The 15687-nt window shown below is 42.6% G+C and overlaps 1 protein-coding gene across 1 annotated transcript in view; it reads right to left on the bottom strand.

Moving 5' to 3' along the window:
- Nucleotides 1-14744: 14744 nt before the first annotated feature.
- Nucleotides 14745-15687, bottom strand: part of ptf1a (pancreas associated transcription factor 1a) — a 1047-nt gene continuing 104 nt past the window's right edge. The window contains exons 1-2 of the mRNA XM_086205006.1: nucleotides 15173-15687; nucleotides 14745-14947 (exon numbers count right to left, since the gene is read on the bottom strand). The exon at nucleotides 15173-15687 is cut by the window's right edge and continues 104 nt beyond it. Of these exons, the coding sequence (XP_086061132.1) occupies nucleotides 14745-14947; nucleotides 15173-15687 (718 nt within the window). The remainder of the gene's footprint in view (nucleotides 14948-15172) is intronic.

Here is a 15687-nt window from a genome sequence, read left to right as displayed (position 1 = left end):
AATGACGTGAAATGTCACTTGCACAATGCGAACTGCGTACTGTTATTTAAACAGGAGAAAACAGAGGCTTTAGAGTTTAAGAATCTAACGATTAGTGTGAAGCTTTTTGCAGGATCAATACTAACACAGCAAATCCCCTTTCAAAACACCAGATTGGAAAATCTTTGGTGGCAAATCAAGCTCATTATATTTGTGCCTGTCAACATTTGGCACCGCACAGTGTTTTCCTTGTGATTGTGATGAAGTGAGAAAAGAGCAAAGATCACATCTGGGCTTCCTGCTAAAGCTCCTGACGAGGAAGCAGAGACTTGCACTGACCTGGCCAGCTGAGTTAAGACGGCAATAATCTGCAGGCTTGATATTGACTTAGTGATAATTGGTCTGTCGGCTTAATGAGCTTAGCTGTCATGACTAGCACAGATAAGTCTGAGGAGGGTGTGGGGGGGTTATACACCCCCCCCCCCACACACACACACACACACACACACAACCCACCCCCTGTCAATATGGAAGCTCACACCACAGAGAGCTATCAGGTGCACAGAAGCCAACATACTAATCTGAACAGATTATGACTTTTTTACTTAAAAAAAAGAGGCTCTACAACATGTCAGCAAGAGAAGTTGATGATTTGGCTGAGGTCTTTTCTCTTGTGATGACTGGCTGACTTGTTTCCTACGTGGAAGGAAAATGAATTGTTATCTTGACCTCTACCTGAAGGTCAACACCCCCCCACCACCACCTGTGACTCAGGCTTAGTACGAGACCAAGCGTCTCTCAGCATCTTTCAAATGCTGCTCAACTACAATATGGATAAAAGCATTAACATCTTGCTCTCGTGGATTTTTAAATAAAATACAACCACTGACAAACATTAAAAAAACGACATAACAATAAAGGATAAATAGATAGTTAAATTAACTTCATTTATTTTACTGTGAAGAAACAAAACAATTATCATCAAAAAACAATTTTAATTTGCAGTAATGTTTGAGTAAAACAAAGTAATATTTCTGAATATTCATATTTCAGCATATCACAATTGTTAAGTGATTAAAATGGAATTCTGATTACATTGAACTGTAGACATTTATGTCATGATAATTTGTTAGTGACCATGACAACTTAAGAAATCATTTCTTAACATCTATGATCATAGACGCTGTTACGGAGTTGAGAGTAGTGATTAGCACGAATTACTTACACACACTCAGTTAAATTATTTAGTCAGTGTTACTAACTGGCTGAGCCTAATTCATGTTTATCTACCTTTGTTATTAGGAAGCACTACCAGCCTTTATAGTAAGAGCATACAGGGAGATTCCCCCACTCTGATTGATGTGTCCTCTGTTGGTCATCAAAGAGCACCTCCCTCCATCTCCAAACATGTTGAAAAGACTATCAATAGCTCAGCGCATGTCCGCCCATCTATCACCATATCCGTCCCGCCTGTGGACGGAGCACTCGAGGAGACTCTGTCCACTTTGTGCTACGTTCTGCATCAAGTAGAAGTCAACAGGCCTGACAGCGAGCGTGCTGGAGGGCAGCCGCCCTTGAAAAAGCTACCAGCCTTCAGCCACTCACACCCTGAAAAATAGAATGTGACCCTATGTGACCGTCTACACCCCCCCTTCCCCCCCCCCCCCCCCACACACACACACACGCACACACACACCAGTTTGGGGGTATTCCTCAAAGTGCCTTGGTGCACACAATCACACACTCACCCGACATGACCCGACCATGTGGTCCCAGGCCACCTCCAGCCAGGCCTCAACCTTTTCATCCCTTCCTCAGCTCTCCTTTCTGACACCCCCACCCCCCACCCCCCGGCTGCCCCTCTCCTCCATGTAAACCAGGAGAGTTTGAGCTCATAGATCACTGCTGACACATCAGTAATTGAGCTGCGATAGATAAGGGCCAGCAGTCCAGGCCCCGGGGTCCTGACACCGCTGAAAAGCCAAGAACAAACATTGTCACCACTCAAGACCTGTTTGGCTCTACTGCTCCTGGTTCCCCTTGTTACTGTCTCCTGCTCGGCCTCTCTTGAAACCCTGACAGGCCTTCGTTCTGAGTCCAGGTCCAAACCAGCCTGTCTTCATTGGTGGTGTTTGATTGAGAATTTACATTTTGTTCCACTTTTCTGTTGTGATGCAATAGTTTTCCTTTTTATCTGCTTATTGAAATGTTGGAAAACCTTGTTTGCATTTTAATCTGTTGAGAATATTTAGTAGGTGTAGTTACATTTTACTAAAGTAGACATTTTGAACTCATTTGTGTTGCTTTTCTCCTCCCAGATCTTAAAGCCATCTTTGATGTTAATAATTGGCTGTTTCCTTCAGCAGTACAATGATATTAATCTCATTGCATATCTACATATTAATTATTTCACAAATGTATGCTTACAGATTACAGACTTTATAGAAAATATATTAGCTTTACCTCAAACAGCTACAACATTACATAAGTACATATAAATGCATTGTTAGCTGTGACTTTTTTAAAAAAACTTTTTCATATACTTTTTTAACCGATAATGCATTTGAATTTGGACTTTAATATGCAAAAGGAGTAGAGGAAAACCCAGAGTCCTGCATGCATTGCCATCCCTAATCATAAATGCAAACCAATGGAAAGTAACTATGACGTCATTCACAAGATAATGTGAGATAAGATAAATGAACATTTTTCATGTATCAATATCAGAGTGAGGACATACGCACTACTTTATTCCTCGTCTCCAGGTAGATTGATCATCTGTAAATCAGTTAATTTATTATTGTCTTGTTTTTGTGCTGATTTTTTTTAATATACGTCTTTTTTTTCATGGCTGCAGACTCCACCTCCTCAAATTACAATTTCTCATAATTGTGAATGGAAATGATTAAAAAAAAAAAGAAGAAAAAAGACTGAGGACCACTTATCCCATTTTTCTTATTAAATGAGTCTTAATCATTTGACATTTCCATATTCTGAGCATGAAGCTGCAGCGAGACTAACAGAGTCAATTATCACAACTGTACGAATGTGTTTTCCCATCACTGTTAATGTGTGAAAGCCAGTAGGCTAAGAGAATCAGAGTTTTAAAAAAAAAAAGAGAGAAAGAAACAGAACATGTTGTTAGCAGGACATACAAGCGTGATAAATTTCTGTTCGTCTTTTGTCACTGAATACGTCTGGGCCCATATGCTGCACTACAAAGCTAAGTGAAAGCAGCGTTTAAAAAGCCAGGCCTACCGCATTAAAGCCTATAACAATCTCTGTTCATGGTAAGTTATCACTCTCAATTAATCACCTCCCACAATAGGATTTCTGATGTGTTCAAGCACCCTGAAAGCTGCAGGTCAGGCTGAGGGCAGACTGACTCTCAGCTCCCCATTCTCCATCCCCTCATTGGCCTTTCACTTTATCACATCTCTCTGCCTACTGCCAACTCGAGTGCCTTTACATTTTTCTTAATCGCGGAGCTCCCTGAAAGACGAGTCAAGCATCACACAATCCAAAACAAACACAGAGACATAGATGTAGGTGTGGAGATGGCAGGGCTTTATGTGCCGTCTGGGTAGCTGAGTGACTGGCTGGCTGAGAGCCTTTCTGCCTGATTAAAAACCCCTCCTTGGTCATTCCTCTGCCTGTGTTAGCCTATGAATGGTATTGTATTGTTAGAGCTCTCCCCATTCCTGCACTGCTCAATAGGTTTAACCACTGGTTTAGATTCAGTTACACGGTTTTGGTTGAAAGTCTCCCCCTCCCACTGCTTTGGACTCCATGGTTCCCTTGGCTGACCTGTTTAGAAGCCGCCATGGAAATGTCATGTCGCCCCTCCCATGGGGTGGACCCAACATTCACTTTGATAGGTAACAAAAAATGACTTGGGATGGTATTAAACCAATGGCTCTTTCAGCACAATGAATTGCCAATTTATGGTGGAATGTAAGAGTGTGTTGATGGAAGACTTTGAAGCAGACGATGCGGCAATTTACCAAATGTGTGTGGAGCATTAATGGAACATCTGTGGGACTCAAACATTCAGGAAAGTTGTTAGAGCAGGAAAAAAAATGACCCAAGTGTACTTAATAAAACAGTGCAATCAGTATCAGACAGGTTATTAATGGCGTGTTTCTTTATTGCGCAATCAATAAGTTTCCAATAAAAAGAAAGGATTGACGTTTCAATCAAAATTATGTTTTAATGAAAAATAAATATGTTTGTGATTTAAAAAAAAATCCTTCTCAAACCTTAAAGTTGTGTTTGCTGCTAAACCAAGTCTAGGTCAAGTCTAAGACGCACGACAGCTTGGGTTCAGCTCAGTTCAACAGTAAAGAAGACGGTTGGATTTGCCATCACAACGTTCAGCTCCAGATATCGAGTTCCATGGAGATGAATTTGATGACGACGATGAGCCAGGGGGACTTTATTTTACTCTCCATGATCCAGAATAAATGTGTAGGTGATTTACTGAGTTGTCTAATGAACATGTTACCACGAGGTTGAACCCTTTACTGTCTTTGACCTCGGTGACCTGCTTTGCAATCGCAGAGCCCAATACTCCGAGAAATATATTGTATTTATGTAGATTTGCAATGGTATCAACTGTGAAGAGTATCGTTTGTTATATGAAAGATTTAATGGTTTTATTAGTGGAAGTTATGTAATATTTCTATTTAATAATAGTGTAAATAATGTGTAATCTTAGGAATTATTACAGCAATTTGGTGTCATTCATTTCAGCACAGGAAAGAAAACACGTCCTGTAACCTTGATGAAAGAATGTTTGCGTGCTTCAGCTTTTTCCTCTTCATTTGTCACCACTCCATATCTGTTCTTTCACTAATTGTAATTAGCCTACTTAGCAACAGAAAGCTGTAACAAATGGGTGCGCTGAATGGTGAAAACTCTAGGCCTGCTGTCTTCTGGGTCACTGTATTCAGAATAAACTGTAACTTCCATGTCTTTGTTGCACACAAAACACAGGAATGCCAAGAAGGTTCCTGAAGGAATCTTGTCTGTCAGATGCAGCTCGTGCAGAAGGAAGCAAAGGAGGAAGGAAGGCGGCGATGATGTGGACCTTTCTTCTCATTTCAGTTCATTAGAACAGGAGAGACCCAATGATGGACTCCCTCTCTTCAGTAGGGTGTATTGTGTGTCAGTGTTTGGGAGTGTCAGGCCACCCTGCTGTGCAGAGTGACTCCTCCAGGAAACAACTCACCTTATTTAACAGATGTTTCAAGAACTTTTGACTTAAAGAATCGATCCAACTTTGGGGAAATGTGACTCTTTAAAATAAATTGTGCGTGTGTGTGTGAATGCGTGTGTGTGTGTGTGTGTGTGTGTGTGTGTGTGTGTGTGTGCGTGTGTGTGTGCGTGTGCGTGCGCGTCCACGCAGGCTAATATCCCACCAGCCCATTTCCCATCAGTCCTCGTGCGTCGGAGAAGGACAAGCCTATAATCAATTAGCTGCTCTCTCTCCATGTGGCTGTCAATTAGCCGAGCAGTGATCAGGTTATGACTCTTACTACTCTAATTACAACTAGTAACTTAGTAACACTTTGACTTGACATCTGTTTAACTACCGTGTCCCTCTCCAACTCTGAGCACAACATGTAGGAATAACAAATGTTGTTACACAGTCACAGTAATAACAGGAAATAGGGAAGGGTTGCGTCAATTCAGAGGTGAAAAACATGGTTTCGCATGAAAAACGAACAGTTGTCAGTTCCAGATGTTCTTCAAACTTTACTCCAGCTACAGTTAGTACAGCTAGAGAACCTGTAGAATGCTATATTCAGCGGTCGTCCTTGTCAAAATGCAATAAAGAACCTCTACAGAGGTGTGCGCGTGTCCCTCGGCCCTCTATGTCAGGGTTGTAGGTGATTTTTGTGTCTGCAATTCTGTTCACTCATTGTGAATCATTTTAGAGAACGATCAGCTATTCCTGCTGTGCGCCTCTCTTCCCCTGCCGCTCGCAGCGTTGTAGCTCAACTCCTGTGAGATTTCAGACCGGATTTTGGGAGTTTGTTTTGGATACTTGCATTAATCTGGTTGTTTTTTTCATGTGAGGGTGCTTTTTATGAGACAAGGTGTTTGTCCTGGTTTTAAATGCGCAAACAGTATTAACTAATAACAAATTATGAATGCTTTTCTCAGAAAAAAATTATATACCAAGTCGCATTAGAAGAAAGTTTGTTTGTTTGTTTGTTTTGGAGTTTGAGCCAGATTGGAAGTATAAGGACATCTCAGCTATCTGTCTCTTGTGTGCCGTGCACTAAAAGAAAATGTAAAAAAATAAGCAGAATGAAATTCCAGTATTTATTGCAATGTTTGATGATTTTCTTACATTTAATGTTGATCTTCTATACAAATTCCCCCAGCTATTTTTTAAATTTATTTAAAGCAGCTGTTATAGCCTCGAAACAAATGCTGATTTCCAATGATTTTAGTATAACATGAAAAGAGTGAAACGGTTACATGTCCTTCAAGCTCTGGCGAAACGTTTACTGACATCACAGTGAAAACAACTGATTCTATGATAAGAGGAAAAAATAAATCACAAGCAGTAAGAACAGAAAAAAAATGTAAACATGAACCAGCTCAGACGAGAAGTGCTCAGATTGTGAGGATGAAAAAATCCATCTTCATTAGTAACATTATCTAAAGAGACTGGGGATGAAAATGATGCAGGATTTTGATTTTGTGCATCAAACACAATTAATATATTCCACACTGGAGCGTCTTTTGAACAGTTCGGACTGAGCATCCTTTAAGTGGACTAAAAAGATGGAAAACTATCATGCAGTGCAAAGAAGTTGAAATTCACTTCGAGGAAAGAGAAAAAGTGAATAAAAGTGCATGTAAAACTGATTTGATAACAGATCAACAGTATGATGGATAAATGATAAAACAGCAATAACTGATAATTATATACTTGAGATTTTATAGTTTTAGTTTTGCTAATTTTATAGAGGTTGAATTTATTTATTTACAGCCTTTTTACACCTGCTTTCCTTTTCATATTTGAATACATATTGTTATGGTGTATATTGAAAGCATGCAAGAAACCGGAGACAGATTCCTTGTATGTACATATATACTTGACAATAATTCGGATTCGGATTCGGATTTTAAAACAGACTTTATGTGGCCTTCAGGCTGCTCTCAGTATATCATTGGGTTTCCATGGAAACTGACTTTAGGTATATTTTACAGCCTGTTGAAGCAGCTCAGGAGGGTTTCCTCCTTCACGTCTGCCTCTCCTTTCATAGACATACTCTATTGGTCTGTAAGAACAACACATATAGTGTTGGTGCAGAGGCTCGCTGTAAAGTAATTGCTTTTATTGGAAAGTGGATAAATAGCTGTGGCTGGTTGTGGAGGGGCTTCCTGCCGTGTTTGACCGCTCCTGGGTTAATCACAGTCCCTCTGAAGCTGGAAGTTTTCCCAGTCGGTACTGGCCACCAGCCACTGCTGGAAGAACGGAGGAAGACTGGAGGCTTGACTGCAGGGAGAGGAAGGAACAACTGTCAGACTGTTTTACTTTACTTTTTCACCCTGATGAAATGACAAGCTGCATTATTTGTGTATATAATGTGACAGAAACCTGGGCTTTTGGTCCTCCCACATTTGCTGTTTGTGCATTAGTGAGTTGGAGGGAGATTATGGTCCTAATATGCACTCAGGATTAGCGCACAGTCAGGAGACTAATTAATGGGGAGACTAACATAAGGTGTAAGATGTTGGGCCACTAGAACAACAAACATAACTGGTGTTCCACAATAATAGAACACAATTATCCTCAAGAATTATTTGGTTTCCTGTTGACAACATCACTTACAAGTGGTCACTGAAGATTTCCATCGTCTGGTCATCATTTGACCCTCCATGCCTTATAGATGGGGCATCCTGTTTTCCACATATATGTTCAGTGTCTGTCTTTGGCTGCACTGACTTTTCTGCGATGGTTGTTCCAATTTTCCAGAAATATATGGTGCCAGTTTATCACCATATACTCAGTATTTTCTGCATGCGGGCTTTTGTTTTTGATTGATTTGACGTGCGCATAATGCTGACTTTCTCCATCCCATCGGCTGACTGAAACGGCCTTTTTGTGCCACTTGACTCCCTCACACACACACAGCTGCATTTGTCTTGCAAATCCATCCCTGCTGCGCCGCGTTCAGGCGAGGAAAAGAGAGCAGTCGGACGTCAGTGAAGTTCAAGCCAGCGAACAAGCCGAGAGGCTGTTTCATAGCAGCCGCTTTTGTCGATATCAGACCGGAGAGCTGATGAAAAATGATGCATGCTTTTACACCTCTGAATCCTGGCAACGACAGGGTGGTGGGATGGGGGTGGACGCTGGAGGGTATAAAAACTATTAAAAAAAACTTTCTTTTCCCTGGAGGCTGAAGTCAGTGTTGTTGGGAAACAAAAGATCCCTGGTCTAAACGGGTTTAGTGTCCTTGCGCACGACGGGGCTCAGCAGTGCAGAGTAGGGGACGGATGAAAACACATACGGCCGTGACTGAAATTAGCATATGAGTAATTTATCACTTTTTTGTTGAGTTATTCTTTGATTATTTAAGAAGGGTTTAAAAAAAGACGAAGAAGTAGAAGAAGAAGAAGAAGAAGAAAATCGATCATTTGTCAAGGTGCGCATTGACGTTGAAAGTCTCGACATTTTCAAGTCCGTAAATCATGAAGAAGCCTGACGTTGGAAAAATGCACTGAACTGTTGACGTTCTATTTATTCATTTATTTATTTATTTATGTATTCATGCTACAGGTTGTTTGGTTTTTTTGGGTTGTTGTTTTTTGTTTTTTTTGCTGTTGTTGTTGTTTCAGCTGTCTTTAAAGCTTCTACGAAATGCCCAGTCCCCTTCATTTCCATATCTTTTCACGGAAGCTTCCTTTTGAATGGACTGTAATATTTCATGATCGGGCACGCAAAAGCTGTGCACAATGCCTCTCATATCCACTCTGCTTTCAGCCGCAACAAAGATCATAGCAAGACGTCTTTATGGCTAATTCAGTCAAAGGCGCATCTCCCATCCTTCGGCGAGGAGGTCAGTCCGCCGTGTTCCGTCCACCAGGGGGGTTTTGAAAGGCCAGAGACGGCCAGCTGGCTCCGTCACACCGACACCACACACACACACACACACACACACACACACACACACACACACACACACACACACACACACACACACATTCTCAATACCAGCAATGAGTTATTTCTACGATCACAGTATAATTATGTGGAGGAGCAAACACCAATGGTCTTTTCTTTTTTTTTTTTTTTTCTTTTTGGAGTGAGCGGAGGGAAATAACTGATGAAAGCTCAGTTGATACATTCGGAAACATACCTTGTAAAATATGAGACACGTGAGCAAAACCTAAAACAAAACAAAAAAAAGACCGTGGCTGAAACAGTGCGTAATATGAATCTGGAGGCTAAATGTGCGCAACAGGACGCGCACCAGACGCACCAGCGCACAATGGGACCGAACAGGAAACACGCTTTTTCTTTTTCTAAACCTTTTACGCATGAATGCAGTCGGCTTGAATTTGACATGAATACCGAGAAGTTCTTGTTTTTCGGAGAGTACAACTATTAATGGACGCGCCAACAGGCTCCGTTTGTCTCGGGTAATTTGGGTTGTACACTTTTCATATCACAAATTATTTCAACAAAACGTCATCAAATCAAGAGGGTGCCGCGATTTACTTAACTTGAATTCGCTAAATGGTTATTATTCTAACCTTTAATAGCATTTAAAAAAAGACTCCATGCGCGCTCCCCCAGTCCATGTGTCCATGCGCCTCCATGGACATAAAAGAACAATCCTGTTGTTCCTTGTGAAAAATAGAGATCATTTCCTTGAAATACACGGTCATGGCTCGAGTAACATTTTTATTCTCTTTTAAATATTTACCCACTAACTATTTTTGTCTTGTCACTGATGCTCTCAATAGGGGAACAGCTCGTGCGCACTGGTGCCACTTGTTGTCGGCGCATAAAGTTGTAGCCATTGAGAAGTTAAATTTCCCGGAAAGAACACAAGTTAGTATTTCAAGGGCTTCACGGAGACAAAGGACCAGCGCCTTAGCACCATATGCTTAATGGCTACAGCCGTCCAGCCATTATTAAAGGCAAAAAGTGGTCCTTTAAAAGTTGGAAAGGCTCCTTTATTTGAGTTAGATGGAGCACTTGCGCACAAAACCAGAAGCGCATATTTGCCTTTGACTCACCCCCTTTCTCTTTCTTTTTGGAGTCTGTAGCGGCCACCGTCATCGCCCGTTTCTCTCCAGCATAAGCTTTTCATCACCCGGCTTTGTTCTCTGTGAAAGTAATGCTGCGAATCAAAGACATGACAATATTTTCCATCAGCTTGAAGACCCTGGACAAGAGCCCTCGAGCTTTGGCAAAAATCAGGGCCGGTTATTCATCCTGTCACTCCGCACCTGTGGTCCCGCATTCAAAGTATACAAACCTGTCCCTATTAACATTAATTATTCACAAACAACACAAAGGCTGAAATAGAGCAGGTTGAAGTCTGTTTATGGCTCCGAAATGTTTTATTCCTCTGAAGATGTGCCCAGAGCTTTTTTTTTTTCTTCTCTCTCTCTCTCTCTCTCTCTCTCCCTCGCTCGCAACCGAGTGCCTACTACTCTTTCAGCCTTGAGTAGCTCTACAGTTTGGATTTTACAATCGCAGCATCTGCTTAATGTTACGGATCAAAATATGACACAAAACATCGGTAATAGAGGATTTGGTAAATCCCAGTAATGAGCGATCAACGCGAGACACAATGGTAAAGGATGGGGCGAGTCGCGTGGTTCCGGGAGCAACAAGGACAGTTTGCTCTCTTGTGGAGAAAGCGCCAGGTGACGGCAAGGAAACGCTGTTTCGAGAAGGAGGACACACCAAATCCTCCTCCTTTCTCTCCTTGAGAAAATGGCACACATAAATTTAATTGTCTTATCAATGCCGGAGCTCGCTGTTAATTGGCTGGGGGCGCACAAAACAAACGCAAAGACATGTTCAGCCTCGCTGCCCCGCGCTGCGCTTTCAGCCCGGTGTCACATCATTGAAAATGTGTTTTATTATTACAAAATGTCAAGCTTTACAGTTGCCATATTGTGTCCTTGACAAAGGCTAATGGAACATTAAAGACGTGGAAAACTGTGCCAACCCGTCTCGAAGACTCTTTGCTTGTTTTTAGGCAGCTGCTGTCCAGGGACTCAGGCGCAAAGACATGAAAAAAAAAGACAAAGTTTGAGCTACCAGGTGCATCCGCGGAGAACACGGCTGAGACGGATGTGTTTCAGCGGGGCATAAAGATGTAATTTAGATGTAAAGGTCAAGTCTGAAAGAAAAGAGCGCACGAGACGGGAGAGGGATCTCTGCTCGACCCCCCATCCGCCCTCCTGCTTCCTCCTCTGTCAGCGGGAACCCGGCAGACACCTGTTGGTTACCAGCAACTACGCTCCTACAGTTAACCTGCGAAACACACACACACACACACACACACACACACACACACACACACACACACACACACACACACACACAATTCCGCAATTCCCTACCGGTCTACGTCACTGCTGCCACTCTGATGCCGCGCCGCAGATAACTCAAATCTGCCAGCATCGGTAATCACTCCAGAGGACGTGTTTCCGCAGCGAGATAATCTGCAAATCAAGCCGATTTGTGGATTTTGTTAGGCTTCGCTCCCAGTGGCCCAACACACCGGCTTAAGACGGATTAACAGCATTAGACGCCAAAAGCCTCTAACTTTCTTCCGATTAATGCACCACTCCCACACCTTCACTGGCGTGTTTTAATCACGCCATTAATCCCGATGGCCGTTTAAATGACTCCTTTTTCCAGCGGAGGACTTTATTCACAGCCGCTGATGCGTAAAAGAACCAATCGCTGCATCTTCCTGCTATTGAGACGTCAAATCACAAACGCGATTCAATAATTTGATCATAGCTAAAAACAACGGAACAAAATTTTTCAGATTTTTTCTTTTAAAAAAAATTCTAATAAGATAAATATCACGAGAACTTGCCTGATTCGATCGTTGCTCGTTGAAAATAGTCCTAATAATTGAATTTAACACATCCTGGGGATGAGAGCCAGTAACGCCTCCTGTTGGGAACCTGATCATTTAAGATGGTATTCTAAGGATGAGTCAAAGATTACTGACAATGACGTAATGTTAGTAACGCTTATAAATCTGACAGATAGATAATGAAACTGTATTTAAGGCCACAGACGTTCAGCGCTTTAAGGAACACAATGCCATGTGCTAAATACCCCGATGTGAGGGAAATAAAAGCTTTAGTGCCATCAGTGGTGTCGTTTCCTGTATCTAAAATGTCGGATGTTTTAGATGCGTCGGGGCTATATTCGAACTGTCTAGTACAGTGTTTCTAATCTAGACATGCAAGCATCTTAAAGTTGGTTGTAATGGCGCTTTTTTAAAAGTCACCTAAAACTCATAAAAGTTCCCTCACGTGGAGGAGGCGAGTGTTTTACAATTTTGATTTTTTTTTTTTTGGAACTCTTAATTTGAAAATCTTTTTTTAGTCTCAAGATTGCTTTTTTATGAAAATACAAAGTTAAGATGTCAAACTCATTCAAGTCTTGCCAGAATTCTGATTAAATAAAGTTTCTCTCCTTTTTTGTTTTGTTTACATTATTTTTTAAAAATTTATTCTTCGTAATAATGTGTTTCTTGTCTGGCTGTTTGGAGACTGTACAACCTACTGTAGGTGTGAAAGCTTGTGCCCGTCTGTCTGGTGAATAAGCGCTACTGGAGCTCAGCGCCCAGCCTTTCTCAACCAAATTACCGCCCTCTAATGTGCAGGCTCACTGAGAACTGAAGGAAATAAAACCTGTCAGACAGTAAAATGGTCGTGTCCTTTAAAGCTTTGCCAAGCCCGCAGTCGGAGCGACAAGATAGGCCGGAGTATTTCAGCCGGCTTCTTCCGCTTGGCTGCGACCACACCAAAGGATGTTAGAGGCGCTTTGCGCTAAAAGGCGCACTCAAAAGCGTCATCGAGGCACAAAAGCGTTAAGGTGCGAGGAAATACAATGCTATTACTGTTTTAACCCCGGCTCCACTGCATTGCAATCAAAGTGGAACCGGCCCTCCTGCCAAAGAGATGAAGTTGCCCAGCATTCACCCGCTAACATTTGACTTTCTAATGGCTGTAATAGGATTACATGCTCCTGTCGCGCTGGTAATGAGAAGCGGACGCGCTCACAGGACCTGGAGAAGGGAGGGAAAGAATCCTGTAGATGAACCCAGGAAGAGGAATTCTGAAGAAAAAGAAATAGTTTTGGATGAAGATCTTACACACACGAACCCTATAACAGCAGACGGACTAACAGACCGGTGTCCCTACCTGTTATGAAGAAGACTTTTAAAAATCCCAAAACCACCAGCATTCCGACAGCGGCCCGCGCAGCACTGCGTCTTTGCGCGCCACCTCAGCCTTGTGCTTGCAGCTTTTAGGCCCCCATGGTCTCATATATGCTGCAGTGAGTGTTGTGGTGGTGGTGGTGGTGGTGGTGGCCGTGTGTGTGTGTGTGTGTGTGTGTGTGTGTGTGTGTGTGTGTGTGTGTGTGTGTGTGTGTGTGTTGGGGGGGGGGGGGGGGTTCGTGGGGACACATGTTGGGACACCGCTACCACGGGAAAATCTGCCCCGGGTGCACCTGGCAGCATTCAACAACCTCCCACCATCTTGCTGCACGGCCGCGCGCGCTGTAAACACCTTCAGCTGTTGCGGGTATATAGTGTCCACTCATTAGCATCTCATTAGCATAGCCGTGTCTCAATATTATGCTGCACTGGTCTGAGTTATTTACAGCCTCACTGTCACTCAATCAGACGTATAGTTAGCAGTTCATCTGTTGAATAGAATTCACCGGAGCCTGCAGCGTTTCCGCATTCAGTGCGTGACGCCATTCAGCTGCCATTTTCCAAAACGTGGACATCGCCTGCGTTTGCTTTGACATGCGAAAAAAAAGATCAGTCTTGCGTCCATATTGTTTTATAGTCAAAAGCAGTATGCATTCGTCTCTACAACAGATTTTAAAACTTTTTTCTACAAAAAAGTCATTAAGTTTTAGAACTTTAATTTCAGGGTTCAAAGTAACATTTTACGGTTTTCATCAATGAACAAACTTTAGTGTTTCAGGATTCACCGGGCAGTCAAGCGCTGATAAAGATAAAATATTAAAGAATAAACTCATTAGTTCATTGCATAATAATCCACTGCAGAGGGCCTAAAAGGTTATTGTTGTATTTCGTATATATGATTTAAAAAAACAACAACAACAAAACAAGACAAAAAAAATTTAAAAAACAACAACAACCATAACATCAAACAGAAACTCTTCTTTTTTCAATTCAATATCAATTTATTTGCAGATTGGATACAAATATAAATCATTGTACAACAGTATAAAAATAGATTTCTTCTCATTCATTGAAATTAAGTTACAACATATATTATGGTTTATTTAAGAATTAAATATATGATTGCCAGTTGCATGAATTACAAAAATAAAAAATATGAACATGAAACAAATATTTACAACTATCAGAAACATGTACATGAAGCTCACGTGGCGTTCACATTTCACAAAGCGCCTTCAGCAGCACATCCACCGACTTTAACAAACCTTCACGTTTTAATGTGCGTTATAAGAGACGTGATGGCTCGTTTTCTCTTCAGGCCACCAGGCCGAAAGGAGGCTCGTTCTCTATATCTGTGAGGCCCGATTTATTGTGCAGTTTTCGGGGGTCCTCCGGGGTCCAGACCTTGGCTGTGCGGATGATGTTTTGCTCCCGGAGCTGCCTTTCATCTGACCAGGAGAGAGAGTGACCGGCCAGAGGGGGGAGGCCGTAGTCAGGGTCGCTGGGTGAGGGAGACCCTGGAAAGTGAAAAGGAAAATTAATATTTATAATTTTTTATGCAGCAGGAGGAGTTATTAATGCTGCTGCGCCGGCGTCGTTTCAATGACATGTTTGCGCGTCAGAGCTCTGGTCATGAATACAGGAGATAAAACTCCAGAAGATACTAGATTGCAGTTAAAAGCCTTTCCTGGCGCCCTACTTAAAAATGCACAGGTATGCATTAAAAAAAAAAGTTCACGTACTTGTTCCTCTGTGACAGATTATGACTTTCTTGGGCTGCACGTGCGTCTCGCTGGCGGAGTTCCTGATTGGCAGATCCGACTGCACGAGCTCGGCGAGGAAGTTGATGTAGCCGATGGCGAGCCGCAGGGTGTCCACCTTGGACAGTCTCTTCTCGTAGGGCAAAGTGGGGATGTGGGAGCGAAGCCCCTCGAACGCGTCGTTGATGGACTGCATCCTCCGTCGCTCCCTGATGTTGGCCGCCTGCCTCAGCTGCTGCATCTCCATCTCGGACCTCATCCGCCGCCGCCGCTTCAGTAACGGGCCACCGTGATGGCCCATCTGAGGGGACAGGTCCGGGTTACTGTCGGCGCAGCTGTAGGAGAAGGAGGAGGACGAGGAGGAGAAGGACAGGTTGCCGATGTCGTAGTCTCCATCGTGAGGGCCGGTCCTGCTGCCGCTGTCTTTGCTGTAGTAGTCTGGGAAATGGCTGGTGAGGAAATCAACGTCGTCATCCAAGAAGTCATCAGCGTCCAAG

Source organism: Aulostomus chinensis, chromosome 5 (genome assembly GCF_037954235.1).
Source record: "Aulostomus chinensis isolate RoL2024-O1b breed Wild chromosome 5, RoL_Achi_v1.0, whole genome shotgun sequence".
Taxonomy (NCBI): Eukaryota; Metazoa; Chordata; class Actinopteri; order Syngnathiformes; family Aulostomidae; genus Aulostomus; species Aulostomus chinensis.
The sequence above is the reverse complement of the archived record's forward strand: the minus strand, read 5'-3'. Positions and strand labels throughout refer to the sequence as shown.